General features: G+C 47.6%; 1 protein-coding gene across 1 annotated transcript; it reads right to left on the bottom strand.

Annotated features, from left to right (window-relative positions):
- Positions 1–1,786: 1,786 nt before the first annotated feature.
- LOC125339060 (zinc finger protein 501-like) lies at positions 1,787–10,219 on the bottom strand. The gene is made up of 5 exons (XM_048330152.1): positions 10,143–10,219; positions 9,314–9,434; positions 3,573–3,701; positions 2,864–3,224; positions 1,787–2,779 (listed from the first exon to the last, which is right to left on the bottom strand). The coding sequence occupies exons 1-5, from the start codon at positions 10,158–10,160 to the stop codon at positions 2,116–2,118; spliced, it is 1,293 nt and encodes a 430-aa protein (XP_048186109.1). The 5' UTR covers positions 10,161–10,219; the 3' UTR covers positions 1,787–2,115.
- Positions 10,220–26,987: the final 16,768 nt, after the last annotated feature.

The raw sequence follows: 26,987 nt of genomic DNA, 5'->3' as shown, positions 1-26,987 counted from the left end.
AATAAACACAATTTTTTTTTAAAGTTCCTGTGCCCGTAAGTTCTAATATTTCTCCTATTCTCTCGCAGTAAGTTCAGAATCTCCAGTATGACGCTGAGGTCTTTGACATGGTGATAAGAAGGAATCCACTTTTAATTTTCTGCATATGGCTGCTCAGGTTTCCCAGCACCAATTCTTGAAGAGGCTATTATCTTTCTACTGGGTCTTTGGCTCCTTTGTCAAACATCAGATGCCTGTAAGAATGTGGCTTTATTTCTGGACCTTCTAATCTGTTCCACTTACCTTTATTTCTATTTTACTCCCAAAACCAAACTTTTTTATTATGGTTCTGTACTACTTTGAAATCTAGTCTTGTGATACTGCCCACATTGCTTTTATTTTGCCTAGAATTGCTGCGGCTATTCAAGGACATTTGTTGTTCCATGGGATTTTAAAAATTGTTTTCTCTGGGCTGGGAATATGGCCTAGTGGCAAGAGTGCTTGCCTCCTACACATGAAGCTCTCGGTTCAATTCCCCAGGGCCACATATATGGGAAACGGCCAGAAGGGGCACTATGGCTCAGGTGGCAGAGTGCTAGCCTTGGGCGGGAAGAAGCCAGGGATGGTGCTCAGGCCCTGAGTCCAAGGCCCAGGACTGGCCAAAAAAAAATTTGTTTTCTCTATCTCAGTAAAGAACATCATTGGGATTTTGATGATTATATTCAATTTGTATATTATTTTTCTCTAACTCTTGGGGAAGTATATGCTAGGACCCTGTTTGGATAGAGAGCTAGCATAATTTGCCTATTGCTTTGCCACATTCTCCTTCTGCCTACAAGGAGATACTTTTCACAAGTACGTCCTTAAATTTCAATTGAGCCTGGTACTGGTGCTTCACATGTGTAGTCCTATCTCCTCAGGAAGCTGAGGTTTGAGAACCATGGTTCCTGTTCTGACAATGAGTCTTATGTCTAATTAACCAGCAAAAAGCTGGTAGTGGAGGTGTGGCTTGAGTGGAAGAGCACAAGCCTTCAGCAAAAATGCTAAGGGATAGTGTCCAGTCCTCAGACTTTCCTGCCTGGGTTGACTCCAAACCAAAGTCCTCAGATCCCAGCTTCCTGCCCAGCCAGATTGCCAGTTTTCTAATTATTAGTATAAATATCTACACATTATATTTACACAAAATGGTTAATATTCCTATGCAACGACAACTTGCAATATGAAAACCTGTGCTGGACACTCGTTTTACCACTTGTGTGTCATTGCTACTTTACCTACACCACACCCTAACAGTGTGGAGAACAGCACTGGGGACAAAGAATTTAGCTGTTCCCAAAGCTGTGTCAGGTTTGATTTCTAATTAAAATCCTAGATCTTCAACCCTTATAGAGTTTAACTGTATCATTGTTGCTATCAGGAAGAATTTGACATGGGTAAAAGAAAACTTAGCTGGATAGAAATCATCATGTGCTCAGAAATTATTGTTAAAGGCTATTTTATTGACTAAACCATGTACACATTCTGAATAGAACAGTAGCAAATCTTAATAGCAGCAGTTCAGTATATCATCCCCCCCAAATGCTATTCTGGGGGTCTGGGGATATGGCCTAGTGGCAAGAGCGCTTGCCTTGTATACTTGAAGCCCTGGGTTCGATTCCCCAGCACCACATGTACAGAAAAAGGCCAGAAGTGGCGCTGTGACTCAAGTGGCAGAGTGCTAGCCTTGAGCAAAAGAGAAGCCAGGGACAGTGCTCAGTCCCTGAGTCCAAGGCCCAGGACTGGCAAAAAAACAAAACAAAACAAAAAACCAAATGCTATTCTGGTTGTGTGCATTCCTGAGGTTTGAACTTGAAGCCTGGCAGCTGGTAGCAAAGTCTCCAACCCCATGCTACCCCAAAGTCCTCAGTCCAGATCAGATTAATTTCTCCACTTTGAAACATTTCTCCCCTTCAACTCAAAAGGAAGATGAATTCATCTTATTAGAAAACCGCTACATGGCGGCGGTGGTCTTTCAGTGCAGGGGCCACCATTCTCTTGCATCACATCTGTGGCATCCAGTTTTCCTTGTGTCCTTAATCAGAGGAGAATAAGTCCTTAGAGGCCACAGGTGGATGGATGGAAAGTGCTCCCCTACCCTCACTGGCGGTACTTCCGCCGGTTGTGAAGCCTGCGATGGCATGTGAAGTTGGAACGCCGGCTGCACACCATGCCGCAAATATCACACACATAGGGAGGTCCACCATCATGCATCTGTTGGTGGCGCACAAGTGCAGTCTTCCGTGCAAATGCCTTCCCACAATCTGTGCATTGGTGGGGCTTGACTCCTGTGTGGATGGCACGGTGGCTGCTGAGCTCTGTGTGGGATTTAAAGGCTTTCCCGCACTCACCGCATGCATAGGGCCTCTCCCCAGTGTGCGTCCTGTGGTGGCGTGTGAGGTCATTTTTCTGGGCGAATGCCTTCCCGCACTGGGCACAGCTGTATGGCCTTTCCCCGGTGTGTGTCCTGCGGTGTATGGCTAGGGAGCAAGCAGAGCTGAACATCTTTCCACAATCCACACACTTATGCTGTGTGCAGATAGCGTGCACTGCGTGGTGTGCTTCAAGGCATGCACTCGAGGTGAAGGCCTGGCCACACACACACTTAAAGGGCATCATTCCAGTGTGTATCCTGTCATGGCGGATGAGGCTGGAGGCATGGACAAAAGCCTTCTCACGTTTGGTATACTTGTGTGGCTTGAGGCCAGTGTGTACAGCCTGGTGTGCGGTGAGGGTGGCTTGCAGGCGGAAAGCCTTGCCACACCTTTCACATACGTGTGGCTTCCTCCCGGTGTGCGACATGTAGTGCACAGTGAGGCCAGAATACCGACAGAACTCCTTCCCACACTCATCACACTTGTACGGCTTGTGGCCAGAGTGCAGAGCCTGGTGCTTGGTGAGGATCTGGCGAGTGCTGAACACCTTCCCGCATGTGTGACACATAATCACCTTCTTCCTGCTGTGTTTGGCCTCGTGCTTGGTGAGGGTCTGGAGCACAACGAAGGCCTTGCCACACTGATCACATCGGTACCGCTTATCCCCAGGGTGTCTCTTCCGGTGGTGCCGCTTGAGGTCCAACACTTGTCTGAATGCCTTCCCACACACAGCACAGCGGTGGGGCTTCTCACTGCTATGGCTTTGCTCGCGAACGAAATGATCAGGATGTCTGGAGAAAGCCTTCTCTTGTTTAAATGAACAAGTAATTTCCTCTAAAAAAAAAAAAGAAAAGAACTTCTGTTGCAGTAAAAGCACAAAATTATCTGGTCATCTAGCTCTAGGTATGCATCAGAGGAAATTAAATCAGCATGGAAAAGACACAGCAGGCATAGTTCACACCCACCATTAGCTGGAAGGGCACCCTAGAGTCCTTCAATGGATACAGGAAGTGTGGTGGAGATACAAAATGGCATATTACTCTGAAGAACAGGGTAACAAGTGGGGGAAATAGATTCTAAAGTCCTTGAGGGCTCATAGCAGGGAAATTTGCCTTTTCCTACAGAAAACATCCATTCGTGGCCAGGATCCCCAGCTCCGCCTCTGCATACCTGAGCTCTTACCTGTGCTCACACCTTTGGCATCTTCCCAGCCTTTCAGCTCTCCTGGAGTTTTCATGTCTTTCTGTGCCAGCCACGGCTCTTCCCTGATCTTCAACAGGGAAGTCAAACTCACACTGGGAGAGGAGACTCCTGTTTGTAGTGAGACAATGTGCTGTGGCCTTTCCGGAATCCCAAGTCCCATGCTCCCGTGAAAAGGGGACACCACCACACGTGGATGCACAAAGACAGTTCACATATTCCCTAGACTGCCTCCAACAGAAAACTTCAGAGGACACTTTAATGTGCAGACAGCAATGCAAGAACTGAGTGAGAAGCACAAGGAAATTGATATGTACAAAGTCTGCCATGGGCCAAGTGTGGTATCATAAATATGTAATCCCAACACCCCACCAAGAACCCAGCAAAACCAGCAGCCAGAAGCAGTGGAAAAACGCAGGAAAACAAAAAGGAGCAAAAAAGAAGAGCAGAAAACCTACACGGAGCAGGAGAATCTACGGGGCACCCTCCCCCGACCAGCTGACCCCGGCCTGAACAGGGCCAGGCTGGGAAAGGGGACTCGGCGATAGGCAGACCGACTGCCGAAAACTCATACCGGGAGCGCAGAGTACAGACAGCAGGACTCCACAGACACCAGGGAGAGCTCGGACCAAGACACACGGCGACAGCGGCGACAGGAAGTCCGGGTCCACACTGGGAACGGTCGTAAGCGGCTGGGGAACCCAGTGGTGCAGAAGGGGAAAGCCGGGGACGCCACCACGACCTTTCGCCACACCCGAAGGACCAATGGCGGCGCGGGACACACACACAATCCAGGACCAATGAGTCCCCCATTACCCCCTCCCTCAATGGGAGACCAGCTATCAGAGACCCAACCCTACAAAGAAGCTAGATCTCCCTCCCTCCCCTTCTCCACCCCGAGGGAACAAAGAACCCCCAAATCAGGCGGGAAGCTCCCATCAGGTGCTGGGAAGTCACAGGAGTTTAGCAGGGGAAGAATGGAGCAGCCCCAAGGCCGTCCAGGAGCCAGAACTGGCCGAACCGTCCCAGGGGCCGGGAACTGGCTGGCAGTGCAAGCCCCACCTGAGGCGCCTGGACCTCACAGACCTTTACAACTAAAATCACAGGCGCTGGTGGGCAATACCAGCACAGCAGGGACACCTGGGCCTGACCACGCTCCCCCCCCTCCCAGGGAAGGCGCAGTCTGAGGGCGCTAACCCGCGCCTGGACAGTGGATCCCACTGGACCCCACACATACCGCCCCCCACAGCGGACTCGCGGGAGGGCGCAAGCACAACCCAACAACCCGGGGCTCACTCTGGTAGGCGTACCCCGCTCAGGCAAAGGGGGCCACAGCGGCAGAGCCCGTTGTAGTGGGCGCACAGTGCACAGGTGGGCGGGGCCCCCGGCGAGAGCGCCTGCTCTGGTAGGCGTACCCTGCTCAGGTGGGCAGGGCCACAGCGGCAGTGCCCGTTGTAGTGGGCGCACAGCGCACAGGTGGGTGGGGCCCCCAGTGACAGCGCCCGCTCTGGTAGCCGGACCCCGTTCAGGTGGGCGGGGCCACAGCGCCAGCGCCCGCTCTGGTAGGCGCGCCTACACAGGAGGGCAGAGCTCTCCATCGGCCCGTGCCCACTCAGTTTGGCGCATTTTGCACAAGCGGGTGGGCCGCACCTCAACAACACCGGCCCCGGAGCGGTCCACACAGGAAGGCGAACTGCCTGAGAGGTGAGCTCCTCTGACCAAGATACAGAGTGGAAAAAAGAACCAAAGAAGAGATAAGCCTCCATGCCACACTGAATCAGCGACCAGCAAACCCCCAACAGAGGCACACTAGGGTCAGCACAGCACAGCAGCAGGACACTGTTCCGCAGAGAAAGACACAGAACCTACCGGGCCCCAAGTGCAGGGAGAGTGACCACCTCAGCAACAACCGAGAAGGTCACGCTCACCCACTGGGAAGCAAGGTCCAACAGCCAAACCCAAACCCAGAGCCAGGACCCAGGGCACAAGGTTCCCACTGACGGACCAGCGGGAATCAGCACAAAACTAAACTAGGGAAGCCACCCACAGATCTCCAGAGGCGCAAATCACAAAGAAATATAACACAGTTCATCAAAGGGCAAGCCAACTCGCCAGCTCCAAAAAGCAGCACGACTGAAGAGGAGATGGAGAATAAAAAAGCAAATGAGGCCATATTAACAGAAATGATGGAAAGCGTCAGAAAGGAAATCAGAAAACAATTCCAGGAGTTTAGAGTGGAAGTCTTGAAGGACATCCAGGAAGCCAAGAAAGAAATGGAAGCAAAAATGGATACAATGAAAACCTCCGTCAAAGAAGACCTTAACATCCTGAGAAGGGAAATGCATGAAAAAAAAGATTTAAAATACAATTCTTTAAAGGAAGAAATTTCCATGATCAGAGCTGATCTGACAACCATAAATAGCTCTCTGACATCCATAAACTCCGCAATTGAATCCACAGCACAAAGAATTGACCATATGGAATCCAGAATCTCTCTCTTGGACGATGAAGTAGCTGATAAGAACCAGAAAATTACCACACTCCAAGAAACGGTGAAGCTTCAGGGCAGACTAATCCAGGAACTAATGGACAAAGACAAGAGATACCATCTGCGCATAATTGGAATAGAAGAAGGAGCAGAGTACCAGAGCAGAGGGCTTCATCATATCTTCAATAAAATTATTGCAGAAAACTTCCCCACTCTCACAAGGGACCCCATCCAGGTAACCGAAGCCTATAGGACACCTGGCAGGCCAGACCCCAGAAAAGCCACCCCAAGGCACATAATATTCAAGACCTCAGATCTTAAGAATAAAGAGCAAATTCTAAATGCAGCCAAAACGAAGAAAGAAATTTTCTACAATGGGAAGAGGATCTGAATAACAGCAGACCTCTCCACACAAACCTACCAAGCACGAAGTGAGTGGAAGAAAACCATCCTACAGGCCAACAATATGCAACCTAGGATTAAATATCCAGCGAAATTGGAGTTCACATTCGAAGGGAAAACCAGATCTTTCCATAGCAAAGAGGATCTAAAGGAGTATGTGAATAAAAAACCAGCCCTACAGCGAATTCTAAGAGGGGAAACCCACCCAACAGAGATCGTACAGGACACACAGACAGAAACAGAAACAGAAAGAGCAGCTCACTAAAGACAGAAAAGAAAAAAAAAAAAAAAGAGGAAAAAACAGCCCAACAAGAAAATGGAAGGAGAAAAAACACTCTTATCCTTGATCTCTTTGAATATAAATGGTTTAAACTCTCCGATAAAGAGGAGCAGACTGGCAGAATGGATCCGCAAACAAAAAGTTGGCATTTGTTGTCTACAAGAGACCCACCTTACAGCAAGGGACAAAAACAGGCTCCGAATGAAAGGATGGAGCAAGATCTTCCAAGCAAACGCACCTACCAAAACGGCAGGTGTAGCTAGCCATCCTGATCTCAGACAATCTGGACTTTTCATTAAAATCAACTCAAAAAGACAAAGAAGGACACTACATTTTAATACAAGGAAAAATCCAGAATCAAGACATCACGGTGATAAATGTATACTCACCGAACAAAAGAGGCCCCACATATGTCAAGCAAATTCTCACAGAATTACAGAACAAGATAGATGCAAACACAATCATAGTGGGAGACTTAAATACCCCACTCTCCCCAAGAGACAGATCCAACACCCAGAGGATTAGCAAGGGAGCTGAGGACCTAAGTAACACCATATCCCAAATGGATCTGACAGACCTATACAGAATCTTCCACCCTACAGAGACCCAATACACCTTCTTCTCAGCAGCAAATAAAAACAACCCTGAGATACCACCTCACCCCAGTTAGAATGGCCTATACTCTGAACTCAGGCAACAACAAATGCTGGAGGGGGTGTGGGGAAAGAGGAACCTTTCTCCATTGTTGGTGGGAGTGCAAATTAGTACAACCACTCTGGAGAACAGTATGGAGGTTTCTCAAAATGCTCAATATAGACCTACCCTATGACCCAGCCATACCACTCCTAGGCATCTATCCTAAACAGCAAGTCCCAAGATATCAAAAAGACATTTGTACTTCCATGTTTATCACGGCACAATTCACAATAGCCAAAATATGGACACAACCCAGATGCCCCTCCACAGATGAATGGATCCAAAAAATATGGTACCTATACACAATGGAATACTACATAGTGATTAGGAATGGTGAAATATTGTTATTCGCAGGGAAATGGTCAGAACTACAACAAATGTTGAGTGAGACAAACCTAGAACACAGAAAACAAAGTGGCATGATCTCCCTGATATATGACTGTTAAGAAAGGGAGACGGAGGGCTGGGGATATAGCCTAGTGGCAAGAGTGCCTGCCTCGGATACATGAGGCCCTAGGTTCGATTCCCCAGCACCACATATACAGAAAATGGCCAGAAGTGGCGCTGTGGCTCAAGTGGCAGAGTGCTAGCCTTGAGCGGGAAGAAGCCAGGGACAGTGCTCAGGCCCTGAGTCCAAGGCCCAGGACTGGCCAAAAAAAAAAAAGAAAGGGAGACAGAGAGACAGTAGAGACCAGGTCTGTGAAACCAAAAACTGCTTATCAAATGGTATTTCCCACAGGATTGGGGCAGCGACCCAACAGTATGTAACTAAAACCAAACAAGTCAACATATAAAAGTCAAACATCGACTTCTCAGTGGAATACAATAGCTCAAAAGCTATATATGTACGTTCATATAAGACTACTGCCGACATATTGTCTAATATCGACATTACATTTAAAGCCCTAGGTGAATTTTCTTGGGCTTGGCCACGTGGCTATTGTATATGTTCTTGACACATTGTATATTTATATAGGTCTACCTGACCTAGAGAAGGGAAAGAAAAACAGGGCGTAAGATATCACAAGAAATGTACACACTGCCCTACTATGTAACTGTACCTTTTGCACAACACCTTGTCAAAAAATTTGTGTTCGGGCTGGGGATATAGCCTAGTGGCAAGAGTGCCTGCCTCGGATACACGAGGCCCTAGGTTCGATTCCCCAGCACCACATATACAGAAAAAAAACGGCCAGAAGCGGCGCTGTGGCTCAAGTGGCAGAGTGCTAGCCTTGAGCGGGAAGAAGCCAGGGACAGTGCTCAGGCCCTGAGTCCAAGGCCCAGGACTGGCCAAAAAAAAAAAAAAATTTGTGTTCAATTAATAAATTAAATAAAAATAAATAAATAAATATGTAATCCTATCACACAGAAGATCAAGGGCAAGTTCAAGGACAGCCAGGGCCACAGAGTGGGAGACGAAAAGCAGGAGGAAAAGGAGGAAGAAAAGGAGGAGGAGGAAAGAAGAAAAAAGAATTGCCATAGTGCTTCAGACAGATGTGGCTCAGTGATAAGAAGACCAACCTAGTAAGTAGGAAGTCCCAGAGAGGGAAAAGAAAGGAAAAGGAGACTGGAAACAGTGAAGGGGAATGAAAAAAAACAAAACAAAACAAAGAAGATGAACAGAGAAGTGTGCCATAGCTGACATGCCCATGTGCACGCTTACGCAGTAGGACTCGGAGATGCACTCAACAGAACAACAAGGAGTTTTTAAAGTCAGGAGGTTACGTCAGCACATTTCCTTCTCTGAGTTGGTAGAGCTTTACGTCTGGTCATGGAACTGGGGGTCCTCCAGGCATTCAGCAGAAAAGAAGGCAAAGAGTATAAAACTCCCAACTTGTGCAGGGAGGTTGTCCTCACCCACGGAGAGCAGGTTCCTGTAGTTCTCCAGCATGACTTCCCTGTACAGAGCCCGCTGAGCCGGGGTCAGGCACCACCACTCCTCCTGAGTGAAATCCACGGCCACGTCCCAGAATGTCAACTGTCCCAAAGGAGAATAACAAATGGCATCTCATACAGACATGACCATGGACTCAGAAAAAGTATTTGATGGAATTACAATCGAATGCCCACCATAACAAAATCCACACACCGGGGACAGAAGGAAAGTTCAGCATGTTCAAGTTTATAATGGTCTTTGATATAACAAAAGGAAAAACCTACTTGGAATTGTACATCCTAGCATTCCTCTGAGAAAGTCTAGAAGTATGACCAATGGTGTCAAAAAGAACCCAGCCAGGCACCAGTGGTTCACACCTACAATTCTAGCCATTTAGCAGGTCTGAGGTATAAGGATCAGGGTTCAAAGCCAACTGGAACAGGAAAGTCCATGAGACTCTTATCTCCAATTAACACTGCCCAAAAAGCCAGAAGTGGAGGTGTGACACAAGAGGTAGAGCACCAGCCTTGAGCTTTTTTGCTTAGGACTGCACCCAAGCCCAGAATTCCAGCCCTAGGACTGAGGTGGAGAAAAAAGAGAGTATCCAAAGATGAAAAGAAAAACAGAGAAGTTTCAGCAAGACAGAGGAACAGCTTGCCCAGGTGATGCCTTCCTGTGCCCACACCCAGTGGAGGTGACAAGCATGACGGAGGTGTGGGGGAGCCTGAGCGGGTGTGGCAGGCAGCAACCAGCACAGTCAACACCCAGGCCCAACTCTTCAGACAAGAAGGACAGACCACATGGCTTTACCTGAGTCACAGCTGCCATCCCTGGCTCCTTTTCTTTCCTCTTCCTCAGGTAATACCTCTTTCCAGAAGTCAGTCCTGAGTACTGAAGATATTCTGTTTAATGCTCAGACCCAACACACACTCCCTGTGTCCCAGCCTCACCCCAGGGAGGACCTCATCATGGCGAAGGTGGTCCTCTGCTGCCCACTCACGAGGTGATGGGGAATGCCAGTCCTGGGGCTTGAATTCATGACCTGGGTGCTGTGCCTGAGCTTGTTTCCTCAAGGCTGGTGCTATGTCCCTTGGAAAGGCAGCTCCACTCTGGCTTTTTGGTTGTTAGTTGGAGATAAGAGTCTCAGGGAGTGGTTGGAGGTGTGGAGGGGTTGAAGAGCCAAAGGCACTGAGTTGAAAAAAACTTCAAGTACTGAGTCTGAGTCCCAGTCTGCGACCTAAATTAAAAAAGAAAGAAAAAAAAAAGATAGCTGCTGAGACTGACTTCAAACCTCCATTCTGATCTCAGCCTCCTGAGTGGCAAGGATAACTATAAAGTCCACTCTGGGAGGGCTCCAAGCAGATGGCCCCACCTGGTTAAGTGTCCACCCAGTTACCTGGATAACCAGCACACCTGGAGGCAGTTACTTCCCCCTTCCCTGAGGTCACATCCTAAGCACTTGGCCACACATCCCAGCCCCTGCTCTAGATAAGGCAGGGTGGGGTGGGGGTGGCCCCTTCTCTCCAACCAAGCACCACCTCCGCCACAGGCCAGCAGTTCTGGAATAAACTTTTCTCTCCTGCCTGAATACTACGTGGCAATTTCCTTTATGGGCTACCTACTTTAAGGCAAAAGGAAAGGTTTAGGGCAGAAAATTAAAGATTGGATGACTTGGCTTGTTCTTATACTCAGGTATGGACATTAGATGGACAAGCTACCGTCTCCTCATCCTCCTCTCTCCCTGCCTTTGATTAATTTTGAAAGGGTGAGAGTGAAGTGACTCCATTTAGGATGTGACATAATTCTTCTCTTACTCCTCTCCATGATCCTTGTTTCACTGATTGGCCGAGTCCCAGGGGTCTAGGTGCTTGTTGCTGGGATGACTCGCCCCAGGTGGCATTCACAGGGGTTTGAACTCATGGCCTGGGCACTGTCCCTGAGCACTTCTGCTCAGGGATAGTACTCTACCACTTGAGCCACAGTGCCACTTCCAGCATTTGGCTGGTTAGAGTAAGTCTCTTGAGCCATGCTTCCAGCCTGGCTCTTCGCTGGTTTTAGAGAGATTTTCTGCCCGGGCTGGCTTCCAACTGTAATCCAAGGAGTCTTTGCCACAAAAAGCCCTTTTTTTACGCCCAATTAAAGCAACAAGGAGACCAAGAGGACTAGAGCTTAACTGCACTTTGTCAAGAGTTGGCCAATATTGGGCTAGGGATATAGCCTAGTGGCAAGAGTGCCTGCCTCGGATACACGAGGCCCTAGGTTCGATTCCCCAGCACCACATATACAGAAAACGGCCAGAAGCGGCGCTGTGGCTCAAGTGGCAGAGTGCTAGCCTTGAGCGGGAAGAAGCCAGGGACAGTGCTCAGGCCCTGAGTCCAAGGCCCAGGACTGGCCAAAAAAAAAAAAAGAATTGGCCAACAAATACTTGCCAGGACTCTGCAATGACAAAACTCAGTAGATGTGATGAGAGTTTTAGCACAGATATCACAGCTAACAATTATACACCAATTTAACAAGCTTTGTCTTGTATCAATTTAAGACATACCCATACCATCTTCTCCCTTTTCCAAGACTTCACTAGCAAATGACGTTTACAGACAGATATACACACATGGAACACATATACACACTGTGCACATAGGTTTTACAGCACGCAAAAATAAATTTCAGCTGTAGACTTTTGGAATTGAAGCAGCAATGATGTTTTGCCCAATATTTTAGATCCACACGGTCAGCTAGAAAAGCAAACATTTTGCCAGCACACAAAAATTTTCAGATTATTAAATGGAGAAACTACATTTTGATAAAGTGAGTCAGCTCAAGTGGGATACCCTGGTGACCAGAGGTGGGCCAGGAAGAGGACACAAATACACTACAGAGAACACGTGCCATGGCTTCATGGCGCCTGAACTGATACCAGTTAAACCAAATGCCCACCACATGTTCTCCAATATCTACCAGAGAAAATAATCAACTTTTAGATATCTTTGCTGACAAAGCATATTGGTGGTCCAGTCTCAGTTTTAAAGGTCTGTGAAAAGAGGCAGCTTTGTTAGCACGGGACATCAGGATGGTATGACTTGGAGTTTTATAAAGTAAGCAAGCAAGCAGGTAGACAGAGAAGAAAGGAAAAAGAAGAGAGGAAAAGAGGAACACAGAGAGAGAGAGAGAGAGAAAGAGAGAGCAGAGACTGAATATAAGCGACTTCTGACCATTTACCATTGCAGTGGCAGAACTGTATCTGTGAGAGTATTTCCAGCAGGCTCATTGCACCGTCAAAGAGGTGTGCTAGTGGCCCGGCTTGGATGTGACTGTGACTGCAAAAACCCATTAACCTGGTCAAGGGAGGCAGCCTGGTGAGTGAATGAGAGCTTACTAGGCAGAAGCAGTGTCCTGACTTCCGCCCTCTGGAGAGACAGAGAAGGCAAGCCCCCAGAGCCAAAAGTCCTAGGCCCCACAGGTGACCAGGCCCTGGGCCTGGGAAGTTCTATAACTTGGCACCGAGAACCTGAGCAGCGGTTTCACTCACCAGAGTAGAGAAGTGGTATGGACGTGGATGTGGAGGCCAGCAATGGTATTGGTGAAAAGTCCCACGTGGCGTTTTGCAGCAGTTGGGTTCGCAGAAAAAGGGCCGTCAGGACTGGGGATGCTCCCAGAAAAAAGGAGAAAAACAGAGGGGAAGTCAGCCTTTCCTGACTATAAGCCCCTCCCAGGTCACAAGGCACCATATAGAAGAGTTATTAATGTAGGTAGCTATAAGCCTGAGAGTCCCTTTCCCACAGTGTAGCATGCTCCTTCCCTAGGCAACAGTAGGCCCATCTAGTAAGGGCAGTAGATAACTAGCCTCCACCCCCTCTTCCTTGAGATGGCACTCCATTTTATGACCATGTTAGGCAACAAGACCCCTTACAAGTGACCTCCAGGGTCGAGGAAGCTACAGGACACCCCTTGACAGTAGCCATCAATCATAACTGACATGGTGAAGCCCCTGACCTGCACATCCTCACCAAGGTCCCCACCTCCAAAACCTCCTAGGTTATACATGTCACCCCAGACAATAGATTGTACTTCTCACTTCTCTTGCTGGTGCCTTTGCCACCAACAAATCTTTCCTTTGTTCTTCTGACTGAACCTGGATATCTGTATAGTTTCTGGCAATGTTTAACCTATTCTAACAGTAGCCAATAAAGGAGAAAGCCATGAGGCATTCATGCAGGAGAGAAAGTTCATTACCCAACTGCTGATCTGTGGCTTAGCGAATGCATGGCCTGAGAGGAGAGACCCTCACACAGCCCTGCCTTATCTGCACAATTGCAAATCATGCTCCTCTCATCCCAGTCTAAAGTACTCCCAGTTTCCTGCATCTTAACACCTGTGTGATGTCTTAGGTCCTTCTGGATATGGAGATTCTGAATGTTTCTCTATTTACTTTGTAAAGTAGAAACTGAGTCACAGCCATGCCTTGCCTGGCCAGGTGCTGGGGGTGTGTTTCACAGACATCAGGAGCCTACTCAGGAAGTGGGGGGGCTGTCTACCCAGCCCCAAGGCCTAGAGGTGAGACAAGTCTGCTTTTGAATTGCAGATGCCTGAGGGCTCAATGGGTAGAGTCTGGAGAGCTAGCTTTGGGGAATATGTAGGTTCCTTGTGTTGTGTAGCCCTAGAGGAGTCCTGCTCCCAGTGCTGGTTAGGTAGAAGGCTTTGCTGAGGCTTGGTCTCCACTCAACTGGTGACCTTTGTCTTTAAAAGCTACAACATAGGGGCTGGGGATATGGCCTAGTGGCAAGAATGCTTGCCTCCTATACATGAAGCCCTGGGTTCAATTCCCCAGCACCACATATACAGAAAACGGCCAGAAGTGGTGCTGTGGCTCAAGTGGCAGAGTGCTAGCCTTGAGCAAAAAAAAGAAGCCAGGGACAGTGCTCAGGCCCTGAGTCCAAGCCCAGGACTGGCAAAAAAAAAAAAAAAAAAAAGCTACAACATAGAGGTTAGGACTTAGCACTCTCCTACCGCGGTATAAGTTTGATTCCAGGTCAGGGAACCATATCTTGTGCAGTAAAATATACCTTTTTAAATCAGATATAAAACCAGTCATGAGAAAATAGAGAAGCCACATCTTCAAAGTCCGAATTTTGGAATCTTTATTGGGATGCTAGTGGACTGGACCAATTACAAAAACCTGCAGCAGAGAACAGAGTTCATACTAAGCTTTTAAAGACAAAGGTCACCTGTTGGGTGGAGACAAAGCCTCAGCAAGGCATTAAACCTAAACACAGCACTGGGAGCAGGGCTCCCCTGGGGCTAAACTGTTGAGGGGTTCAGAGGGGAACCCCATGAACCCCATTGGGTGCAAGCCCTCTCCCCAGGTTGACAGGAGGTCCAGGAAGGAAAAGAAGCCAAGTCCAGCACAGGAACAGAGTCTGGAAAATTCAAGCTGTGGAGCCAGAATGACTCCATTTTGAGGCAGCCCCCATTTTTGCTGTTTGTTCAAATTACGAGTAACCCAGAGCCCACCCCAATTCCAAGAACTGCTGACTTGTTTGTGCTGAAACTGCTAAACCATTGTTATGCCCAAGTTGCGAGAAGACCACCGAGAATACCACCGAGTCAGTCGTTCCGAAATGCAAAAGCAAGGCTTTATTCAGGCGAGCTGCAGCCTGGACCTTGTCCTACACACTGACGCAGCGGAGGTTAGGAAGAAGGTCCCGAGCTGAAATCTTACAGGGTTTATAAAGGCAAAAATCACAAAGTTACAGTAGCTAGATGTGCAAGCAGGATTGGGGTGCAAGTACAAATCTGATTGGCTCGGGGCTGGGGACATTCCAGGGCAGTCAAAGAGACCGGAACGTCCCCAAACCGGCTGGGCCATCTGTGCAATGGGGGTAGTTGTGGTCTGGTGGTTTCAGTACAAACAGCTCTGTTCCTGGAATTCCGGCAATCTCTGGTTAGTTTCTACATAAACAGGCTATTTCCTGGATTTTATGTACGCTCTGGGTTATTCATAGTTTAACACAAACAACAAGATGGCTGTTGCCTCAAAATGGAGTCATTTTAGTTCTTCACCATAAATCACTGGGACACAACAAAGCCATTTTGAAGTCAGGCCCCACTTTGTACTATAGCTGACTTCAGACTCCACATAAATTCCAGGAAATGACTACGCTAACCTGAAATAAGCAGGCCCTGTGAGCAAACCCAAGCCACCAATTATCCCGGCTAGCAGAACAAGCTTATCAGGGCCCAGCTGGTCAGGAAACTCCCTGCTTAACTCTAACCTTCCCGGAATGTCTCTAGCCCTGAGCCAATCAGATTTGTACCCGTATCCTAATCTTGCTTGAACACCTGGTTGCTACAACTTTCTGTTTTTTTGCCTTAATAAGCCCTGTGAAATTTCAGCTTGGGGCCTTCCTCCTAACCTCCGCTGTATCAGTGTGTAGGGCGAGGCCTGAGCTGCAGCCCACCTGAATAAAGCCTTGCTTTTGCATTTTGGAACGTCTGGCTCTCAGTGGTCTTCTTGGTGGTCTTCTCACAATTTGGGCATAACAAAGCTTTATTGCAAGCCCAAAAACTGACTGGTCAGGGACATAGTACAGATTCGAGAGCTAACACCGTGACTCCATCAGTTCTCAGCCTGGGCTGATAAAGGCAAAAACCACAACGCAGGTGGTCAAGCTGATTACACAATCTTAGTACAGTAAAGCAGGGACTTTCCAAAGAGTAGTTTCCACATTTCTCAGAATCCCAGGTGATTAGGAAAACTGGCTGTTTTCCCAACAGGGATGTGATTACTGGAGATAACATTTGAGCAACAAGCTAGTTTTGTTTTGTTGGTTTTTTTTTTTTCCAATTCCCAAGGGCGGGTGAATTCTCAGTGAATTCAAGATCAAGCCAGTCTTATTCTCAACACTAACCCCTAACAAAACAACACAAGGAATCTACATATTCTCCAAAGCAGAGCCCTCCAGAGTCTACCCCTGAAGCCAGGCATCTGTAATTCCAAAGATGGTTTGTCTCACCTCTAGGTGGACTGAGTGGACAGCCCCCATCTCCTGACTAGGCTCCAGCATGTCTGTGAAAACAGCCCCCAACACCAGGCCAGGCAAGGGATGGCTATGACTTTGTTTCCACATTACAACTGTTTCTTTTGCCCATGCCACCTATTATTTTGCAAAGCCTTCATGCCACTCTCTACTTTCCCACCTGCTGTTGGGGCTCTCTCTTCTTGTTCAGTTGAAAAGCCAGAACAACTCCATCTTGTAGAAAACCTACCCTTACCGTCGTAAACCAACTCTACCCCCACCCCTTGCTTTCCAGTAAAGGAACATGAAACTCCCTGGGACAGAGTGACTGGATGGCTGAAACTAAGGGTTGGTCAGAGAAGAAAAACAAGTTCTGGAGTTTGTCCAGAACTCCCCTACCCAGGTGTGGTTTCCAGTATCTAAAAACCCTGCAGCTGTGTACTGTACTCCCTTGCTACACCCCTAGAGCTTAAACCAATCAACTTTAATTGCGTCTGCCCCTCGATCTGACCAATAACCCTTTCCAGATTCCTTCCCGCCAAACATTTTTTAGAATTGTTTTATGATTTTCCCGCGGTGCGTGTTGATTTGTTAAACATTGCTATGATGTATGCTAAGTCCCTGCCTTCCCCCAAAGAATGGGCCTCTTAGTGTCACCAACGTGCTGCCTGTGGGGAGGACCGAGCTAGCTGGTAATACACGCCCTTTTTGCCGCTTGCATTGGTCTTGGTCTCTGGTAGTCTCTCTGGGGTCCCGAACTCGAGCATTTCACTGTACTTGGGTTTTCTGTCCTTTGCCCTCTTTCGCAGAGGCCCCATGTACAGGTCCAGTGTAACTAGGCAGGCGCCAGCTTACCCCTCTGCCCCACCCCCGCCCTGGGCTGGCCAGGGATAGGATGTGGAGCTGCTGGGTAGCACAAGGCAGAGGTGGGGGTGTGGGGTGGGGTGAGTGGGCCTGGTCTAAGGACCATGTGTGGAGTCACCCAATGTCCAGCGGGAGCGGGGCCATGAGCGGTACCATGCACGGGGACAAGCTGCAGACTGGGGCCGGGGGCTGAGGCCTGTGGTGGGGGCCAAGGGTCGAGAGCCTGACACTGGAGCTGAGCCGGGGAGGAGGGAGGGCCGGGGTCGCATCAGCAAAGTTGCTGGAGGAAGGGCGCAAGGAGTGGGGGTGGAGCTCTGAACCAGGGCCCAAAGGCTGAGGTGCGGGACCGGAGGCCAACGTACGGCCGGCGGGAGGGGAGGGGGGGTGTCCTGCGGCCCGGAGGAGCCAAGTCGGGGTTGCGCCCACCCCCAACCCTCACCCATTCCTATCCATTTAGAAACCTCTGAGGTCAGGGCACCACGGGCCGCGCCACGCCCGGCGGAAGTCAGGACGGGCCGGTGCGACCCAGGCTATAGGGCAGCAGGGGCCACTCGGGGTTCGCGGGGGCCCCCGACCCCGCTGTGCACGCTGGCGACGTCCCGAAACGCCACTTACTCTGACACCGAGAGAGACTCGTAGTCCGCACCGCGACCTCCGTTCCACGCTGTCCCCTTCCGGAACTGAGAGAAACTGCGCGCGCCGAGCGAGGGAGAACGGCAAGCTCGCTCGTACAGAGCGGAAATATGAGAGGGTGGGCGTGGCCACGTGGGGGCGTGGTGAGACAAGGGGGGGCCTGGACGGGATCCCGGGAGTGGGCGTGGGAAGTGGGAGTGGGGCGTGGGGCCAGAAAAGCGCGGTTTGGGGAGGGGCCAGGCTTTGGCCAGAGGAGAATGAGTGGGCGTGGCCTTACCTGCAGTGACTGAGGCAGAGGGCGCGCGGAGCCCTGGGAGACTCCAGGCCCCAAAGGCGGCTGCCAGGGCGTGGCCAGGGTGCTGAGGTGGGGCACTGGGGCTGGGGGCGGAGTCAGTGCTGAGGGGTGTGGCCAAGAATCTGAAGGGCGGGAGGCCGGGGATCTGGCTAAGCGGAAGAGTGCCTGCCTGCAGAGTGCTAAGATCCTAAGTTTGGTCCCCAGCTCTGGAAAAAAAATGCCAGATCAAGATTCTGAAGAGCCAGGGTGCTGGGGGTCAGAGTAAGTCACAAACGGGTTAAGCAAGCCATTTACAGAAGCAGAATTTTGCGGTCAGGCTGACCTAATTGTTACCATTGTTAACAATTGTTACCATGTTTTCCTAATATCAACTAAGCAAGCATGAACGGGCTAAAACAATTCAGTACTCAATCATAAGTGAACCAACCTTGACAGTTGCCATGGCATTTTTATAACTGCTACTATGATTATTTCTATAATCTATTACTATGATCATTTTTACAATCCATTACTATGGTTGCTGCCTAGATACAGAGAGGAGCAAGGGCTACATATATTTTTAAATGTCAAGCTATGGGTGGGGGTGCAGCCCTCTAGCATGAAGTCACCAAAATGGAGTTATAGAAACTAAAAGTAGGGGCTGGGAATATGGCCTAGTGGCAAGGCAAGAGTGCTTGCCTCCTATACATGAAGCCCTAAGTTCAATGCCCCAGTACCACATATATAGGAAATGGCCAGAAGTGGCGCTGTGGCTCAAGTGGCAGAGTGCTAGCCTTGAGCAAAAAGAAGCCAGGGACAGTCTGTGCTCAGGCTACACTTTTCCTTGGTTTTCACAGGTCATTCTTGAGTGTACTTGGAGCCTGAGTGCTGTACCCTGAGTCTCTTTTCTTCACAGCTAGTGCTCTATCATTTGAGGCACAGCTCCACATCTGATTTTGAGGTGGTATATTGGAGTTGTCCCATTTGAGAATTCATTTCTGAATTCACACAGGAGTGAGACTCTACTGGTGCCACATATCCGAGAGGCCCTTCCAGAGTCCCATCTGTGGGGCCAGGAATATGGCCTGGTGGCAAGAGTGCTTGCCTCGTATACATGAAGCCCTGAGTTCAATTCCCCAGCACCACATATACAGAAAACGGCCAGAAGTGGTGCTGTGGCTCAAGTGGCAGAGTGCTAGCCTTAAGCAATTAAAGAAGCCAGGGACAGTGCTCAGGCCTTGAGTTCAAGCCCCTGGACTAGCAGAGTCCCGTCTGTGACAAATCCTTTAAGCAAAGCTCAACACTTAAGCAACACCAGAGAATCCACACCAGGAAGAGACCTTACAAGTGCCAACAGTGAGGCAAGACCTGTAGTTTTCACTTCAGCCTCACAGATCATGTGAAGACACACACAAATGAGACCCCCTACAAATGTGAGCAGTGCCACAAATCTTTCAAATACAGATCCAGCTTTAAAATTTACCTGAGGGGCCACACTAGGGACACACATTTTTTTTTTTTTTTTGGCCAGTCCTGGGGCTTGGACTCAGGGCCTGAGCACTGTTCCTGGCTTCTTTTTGCTCAAGGCTAGCACTCTGCCACTTGAGCCACAGCGCCACTTCTGGCCATTTTCTGTATATGTGGTGCTGGGGAATCGAACCCAGGGCCTCATGTATACGAGGCAAGCACTCTTGCCACTAGGCCATATCCCCAGCCCATAGGGACACACTTTACAAATGCCATACATGTGTCAACTCTTTTACATGGAGCTCAAACCTGAGGAGACAAGAGAAAATCCACACCCAACAGGATCTCTCCAAATCCAAGCCTGAAGAAACATGGAGGACACCACATCAGAAGAAAAGCTACAACACTGAAAATTCAGAAAAGCCTCCCACCACAACCCAGGCTTCAGAATCCAGCACAGAATCTGTGGAGAGAACAATGAAAGGAATGAGATAAACAACATCATTCAACCATTGCTCCTGTCTTCACAATCACGAGAATCCATACATGTAACATGAGTATGGATGGCACCTGGCTTGGCAGGCATGAGGAGGCCCTGAGTTTAAACTCCAGGAACAGCAAGAGGAGAGGAGGGAGGCTCAGATTTGTGGGGGACATGGCTCCAGTGGTAGAATGCTTGCCTAGCAAGCTTGGGTCATTAGTTCAAAACTACCCCAACAAAAAGAAAGGACTTGCCAGGCCCTGTTGGCTCATGCCTGTAATCTTAGCTACTCAGGAAGCTGAGATCTGAAGATCATGGTATGAAGACAGCCAGGGAAGGTAGGTCCACAGGTCTCTTCTCTCCAATTGATCAGCAAAAACCTGAAATAGAGCTATGGCTCAAGTGGTAGAATGCCAGCCTTGAGTAAAAGAAGCTCAGGGACAGTGCCTAAGCTCCGAGATGATGAACTGAAACATATGAGCACTGCTTCACTAAGGAGAAAAACTAGCCTGACCAGTGAAGTATAGATAAATAGTCACAGTAGGAACAATTTGAATGTTCAGTAATATTTGTTATGAAATTTCAGTCATAAGTAAAAAGTGAAAAGCAATCCTCATTCAAAGATTGTAAATGTATCTCGAACCTGCATTTCCTAATATAACTGGGGAAGGGGGGACTGAGTTCTAAGGTCAAGGAGTAAGATGCCTTAATTAATAAGCTCAAAGAATTCTAACTGATAGGAGTTTTGGAAGATTTGCAATGCCCTTGAGTGTGTATAATCTGTGTTTTAATGAGGTGTCACATAAGAGATGTATGAATGCTTAATTCCTTGTAATTAATTTTATTAATTCCTTCCCTTTACTAGGGAATGGCTTTTAAGGATGGAACTCTGAATGTCAATAACTGAATTCAAGCCCAACTCTCACTTCTTTTGTTTTCAGACAAACAATGCTAGAGCACAAACAGAAATCAAGCTATACCCCTAGTTTGGCCCCTCTCTGCTGAGCTTGTGGTCCCCCAGAGAGAAGACCTCTAGTCTCAGTTTCTAGGCCAGAAGAAGTGTGGCTGAGGTAGGCAGAAATTCTCCCCATCTGAATCCGAGTCTCCCTAGAGAACCAAACGCCGCTCCACTCCAGAGACATAGTGCAGGTGCACCTGGCCCACAGCCCTGGGCTCTGGGATCAGGTGAGGCCCAGCAGTGCTGCACTGGCTCTGCAGAGTCCATCTGCACCAGGAGAGTGGCAATGCTGACCCCAGTTCTGACCAGGTCCAGAGTTCAAGGCCCATGACAAAAAAGAATGAGTTGCTTTATTCCATAGGGAAGTATCTAAAACACAAAGAAACAAAAAGTCAACCTATTAAAATGGCATTAGGAAAACTCATGTTAGATGAGTTTAACCATTTTATTTTGTAAACTGACATGACCACCATTCAATACAGTTGATTTTACGGCAGAAGTTCCCATAGTGTAATGAGCATTTTTTCCAAGTCTAACATTTGAACTTTTCATATAATTTCATGGGTCATCAAAATAGAGGCAATTGAACAAACATACACATGCATAAAATAGAGCAAACAAAGACATAAGTGTGTACTTGTGTGCATACCATTAACTCTCATTAGATGATTTTTATCCAGGTGTGGAGATAGCTGAATGGCCAAGTGAACCACAGATAGAAATGCTTGTTCCTCAGAAGATAACCATCTTCCTCCTCCTCCTGCAGGCAAAGCACAGGCTGTAGGGAGTGGAGTGTCCACTCATGAGCAGAAAGGGCTGACAGCTGGGAAACAGCCCACAGCAAATGCAGACATATGTGGCAGCACAAGACTGGGGTTGTAAGTCACAGACAAGCAAATCTGACAGATGGAAGACCAGGTGCAAAAGGACACAAAGGCAGGGCTGGGAATATGGCCTAGTGGCAAGAGTGCTTGCCTTGTATACATGAAGCCCTGGGTTCGATTCCCAAGCACCACATATATAGAAAACGGCCAGAAGTGGCGCTGTGGCCCAAGTGGCAGAGTGTTAGTCTTGAGCAAAAAGAAGCCAGTGACAGTGCTCAGACCCAGGACTGGCAAAAAAAAAAAAAAGAGGAGGATGCTTTTGGTAGCTCTGGGCTCAGGAGAGGCTCTGCAGGAGACGCTGGTCCTCTGGCTGTGCTGCATTCTCTGCTTGTGTGTGTAGAGGATGAAGAGCATGGAGATGCTGGCCCAGGCATGAGCCCCAGACCCAGAACCTCAGGCACTGAGAGCAAGGCCATGTACAGTACATCTGCAGCTAGGTCGTGATGCACCAAGGAACAGTATCCATGGGCTTTGAAAATCAGGACCACTGCCCAGGCCATGGATTCAACCCCAATAACCAACTGAAAATAAACTCTAAACATCCATGGCATATACATGGGGTATTGCACCTACACAGTGGCTGCAGGAGGGGAGCCTAGGCTGCCCTCTTTCCCTGAACACTGGACACACAATGTAACAAAAGAAACACCAGGAGATAGGATCATCTGAGAGGATGCAGTTTAAGGAGCAGGAGGAGGTCAGAGACAGAGAGCAGAGAATGGTGGGCAAATATGTTCTGATACACACTCAGGTGTGAAAAGACCATCCCTTAGCACCTGGAAAATGAGGATTCCTCATCACTCGTCATAAAACATGACAGTGGCTGTGAGGGGACAGGGGAGGTCTAGAACCCCAGATCTTTTCACTGCCCCAGCTCATTCCTCTCCTCCCTCTGTGGCTTTATCCTGCAACCTGGCTCAATCCAGAATCACTTTTCTAGAGGTGATCACTTACTCAGAAGGCTAAACCTGGGTTCTCAGCTGCAGGCTGTGCCTCACAGAGGTCAGTGAACATATGTGCTTGCCTTTTCTCTCAGAATGGGATGGCAGTGTGGTCATTCCTGAGACCAACGTGTGCACTTCGGAGGCACAGACAGCTCCTCGGATAGGGGTCTGGGAGGGTGTTGGGGTATGCCATTGCCTCCCCAGGGTCTATGATTATCCCTTCAACTGGGGTGGCAATCTGTGTACACACTGCTTCACAAGCCAAGTTCTCAGAAGACTTGTCTTTAACCCACAAGACAATTATCCAGGAACAGCTCAAACTTTCTTGCTGGTGATTCTCAAGGAAGGAGAGGAGAGAATACACCATATATGTCACCCACATTGCTTTCTTTTTGCCTAGAATTGCTTTGGCTATTCTAGGTCTTTTGTGACTATTTGGATTATTTTCTCTATCCCAGTATACAACATTATTGGGATTCTGATGGGGATTGCATTGAATTTGTGTGTTACTTGTCCATTATGACCATTTTCACAATAGTGATTCTATCTGTGAACATGGAAGGTCTTTCCAATTCCTGATGACCTCTTTGATTTCTTTCTTCTGATTTTTATCTTTTTTACATCTTTGGTTAATTGTTAACTATTTTTTAGGCTATAGAATATAGGGTTGTTTTCATGATTTTCCTTTCTGCTTGTATATTACTTGCATACAATACAGAAAAGCTACTGACTTTTGTGGGTTAATTTTATATCCTGCTACTTTGCCAAAGTGGTTGATCAGTTCTAGGAGTTTGGGGTGGGGTTTTCTGGGTCCTTTAGGTATAAGATCATATCATCTTCAAATACAGACAGCTTAATTTCTTCTTCCTATGTGAATCCCTTTTATCTCCTTGCCTTGCCTTATTGCTCTGGCTAACTCCAGACCTATAGTGAAGAGGAGTGGAGAGAGTGGGCATTCTTTCCATGTTCCTCATTTAGGGGAAATGAGTTTAGTTTTTCCCCATTTAGTATAATATTGGATGTCATATATAGCTGCTTTTTTTTTTTTTTTTGCCAGTCCTGGACGTTACACATAGGGTTTGGGTGCTATCCCTGTAATTGTCCTACTCAAGCCTCACACTCTACCACAGGGCCACTTCTGGCTTTTTCTGTGAAACGTGGTACTGAGGAATAGAACCCAGGGCTTCATGCATGCTAGGCAAGCACTCTACTGTTAAGCCACATTCCCAGCACAGCCTTTATTGTTTTAAGGGATGTTCCTTGTATTCCCAGTTTCTCCAATGCTGTTAACATGAATGGATGTTGTATTTTGTCAAAGGCTTTTTATGCATCTAATATGATCATGTGATTCTTGTCCTTGGCTCTGTTGATGTGATGATTAACATTTATTGACTTGCAAATAGTAAAGCATCCTGGCATCTGTGAGATGAAGCGTACTTGGTCATAATGTACGAATTTTTCTTTGCTTCTGGATTCTGTTGGAAAGTATTTTATTGAAGAGCTTTGGACATGTGTTCCTCAGAGAAATTGGTCTGTAGATCTTTTTGTTGGACCCTTCACTGGTTTTGGGATGAGTGTGATATTCTCTTCATAGAATGAGTTTGGAATTGCTCTCTGTTTCTATGTCACAGAAATGCATTGCATTGTGTGGAGATATCTGCAGTGATTCTGGTATTTCAGCTCTAATATAGCTCTTTCTTCAGTTTTGCAGTGTTTACAATCAATTCCCCCCCTTTTTTTTGGCCAGTCCTGGGGGTTGGACTCAGGGCCTGAGCACTGTCCGTGGCTTCTTTTTGCTCAAGGCTAGCACTCTGCCACTTGAGTCACAGCGCCACTTCTGGCCATTTTCTGTATATGTGGTGCTGGGGAATCGAACCCATGGCCTCATGTATATGAGGCAGGCACTCTTGCCACTAGGCCATATCCCCAGCAATTCCCTTTTTTAAAAGTCTAATGTTTTTACTGTGATGTGACTAGAAATGTTTCTCCTGGGATCTATTGTACTGGGGGTTCTGTTTGCTTCTGTCAGGTAGTTATGATTTCCTCTCCTCAGATTGGGGAACTTCTCTTCTTATTTTACTGGATCAGATTTTGAGACTTTTTGTATTAAATTCTTTACCTTTATTGAGCCCAATTATAAGTAAATTTGATCTCTTGGCTGAGTCTATCAAATCCTGGATTTGGAATTTGTATTTTTGAGTTTTTCCATCCCTTGGACTTTTTGTTCCAGTTCCAATTCTGTCATTGTTTCTTTAGTGGCTCTCTTATCCTCCATCTCTCCTTCATTCTCATTGTCAACTGTGGACTATTATTGGCTTTTAGATTTAGCTTTCTGTTGATTGTTCATTTCACTAATCTTTCATTGTGATTTATACTTTTGGGTTCAGTGCATGTCAGAGCCTGTGGCCTGCTCACACCTGACAGGTGGCAGCCCGCGCTCGGCCTGGGCTAGCTACCTCCCACTGGGTAGACTTGATTATACTCAGCTCCCAGGCCAGCAAGCCTTTGTGCTATCCACCTTGCTTTGTCCCTGGGCCAATGCACTTTCCACTGTCTGGTAGGCACTCCATCCCTATGGGGTTGGAGTTATGGGGATAGATTTGGGCCTCCTGGTTGAGCATGAGGCTTCAGGAGGGGTGGGCTGCCTTGTGGGTACTAGTTATAAGATGTTTTGTTTTTTTTCCGTTCCTATGATTCTGTATTTACATATTTTTTGTTCTCTAACTCTTGGGGAAAAGTGTATGTTAGGACCATTTGGATAGAGAGAGAGAGGGCACAATTTTCTATTGCTTAGCTGTCGCCTTCTATCATCTCCACGGACATGTTTTTCAAAAATGTCTTAAATTTCAATGAAGCCTGGTACTGGTGCTTCACATCTGTAGTCCTGTTACCTCAGGAAGCTGAGGTTTGTGAACCATGGTTCCTGTTCTGACAATCTGAGTCTTATCTCTAATTAACCAGCAAAAAGCTGGTAGGTGTGTCTTGAGTGGAAGAGCACCAGCCTTCAGCAAAAGAGCTAAGGGATAGTGTCCAGTACTCAGACTTTCCTGCCTCGGTTGACTCTAAACCAGTCCTCAGATCACAGCCTCCTGGGTAGCAGGGGTGACAGATGTTAGCCACCAGTGCCCAGACAGATTGCCAGTTTTCTAATTATTAGTATAAACATCTACACATTATTTCTATGCAAAATGGTTAATATTCCTATGCAACGACAACTTGCAATATGAAAACCTGTGCTGGACACTGGTTTTATCACTTGTGTGTCATTGCTACTTTACCTACACCACACCCTAACAGTGTGGAGAATAGCACTGGGGACAAAGAATTTAGCTGTTCCCAAAGCTGTGTCAGGTTTGATTCCAAATTAAAATCCTAGATCTTCAACCCTTATAGAGTTTAACTCTACCATTGTTGCTATCAGGAAGAATTAGACACAGGTAAAATAAAACTTAGCTGGAGGGCTGGGAATATGGCCTAGTGGCAAGAGTGCTTGCCTCATATACATGAGGCCCTGGTTTCGATTCCCCAGCACCACATATATAGAAAATGGGCAAGTGGTGCTGTGGCTCAAGTGGCAGCTAGCCTTGAACAAAAAGAAGCTATGGACAGTGCTCAGGCCCTGAGTCCCAGGCCCAGGACTGGCAAAAAAAAAAAAAAAAAAAATTAGCTGGATAGAAATCATCAAATGCTCAGTAGTTCTTTTTGATTGAAAGGCTATTTTATTGACTAAACCATGTATACATTCTGAATAGAGCAGTAGCAAATCTTAAAACCAACAGTTCAGTATAATCACCCCCCAAAAATGGTATTCTGGTTGTGTGCATTCCTGAGGTTTGAACTTGAAGCCTGGCAGCTGCTAGCAAAGTCTCCAACCCCATGCTACCCCAAAGTCCTCAGTCCAGATCGTATTAATTTCTCCACTTTGAAACATTTCTCCCCTTCATCTCAAAAGGAAGATGAATTCATCTTATTAGAAAACCGGTCAGGAGTCTTTGCTACATGGCAGCAGTGGACTTTCAATGCAGGGACCATCATTCTCCTGCATCACATCTGTGGCATCCAGTCTTCCTTGTGTCCATAATCGGAGGAGAATAAGTCCTTAGAGGCCACAGGTGGATGGGTGGCGCTCCACTA

This window comes from Perognathus longimembris, chromosome 20, assembly GCF_023159225.1.
Source record: "Perognathus longimembris pacificus isolate PPM17 chromosome 20, ASM2315922v1, whole genome shotgun sequence".
Taxonomy (NCBI): Eukaryota; Metazoa; Chordata; class Mammalia; order Rodentia; family Heteromyidae; genus Perognathus; species Perognathus longimembris.
This window is presented reverse-complemented; position numbering and strand designations above follow the sequence as displayed.

Coding starts and splice junctions, on each gene's coding strand:
- LOC125339060 (XM_048330152.1), bottom strand. Junction 3,702..9,313: donor CAGGAACCTGCTCTCCGTGG/GTGAGGACAACC, acceptor CACTACAAACAG/GAGTCTCCTCTCCCAGTGTG. Junction 2,780..2,863: donor AAGCCGTACAAGTGTGATGA/GTGTGGGAAGGA, acceptor CGTATGTGAAAG/GTGTGGCAAGGCTTTCCGCC.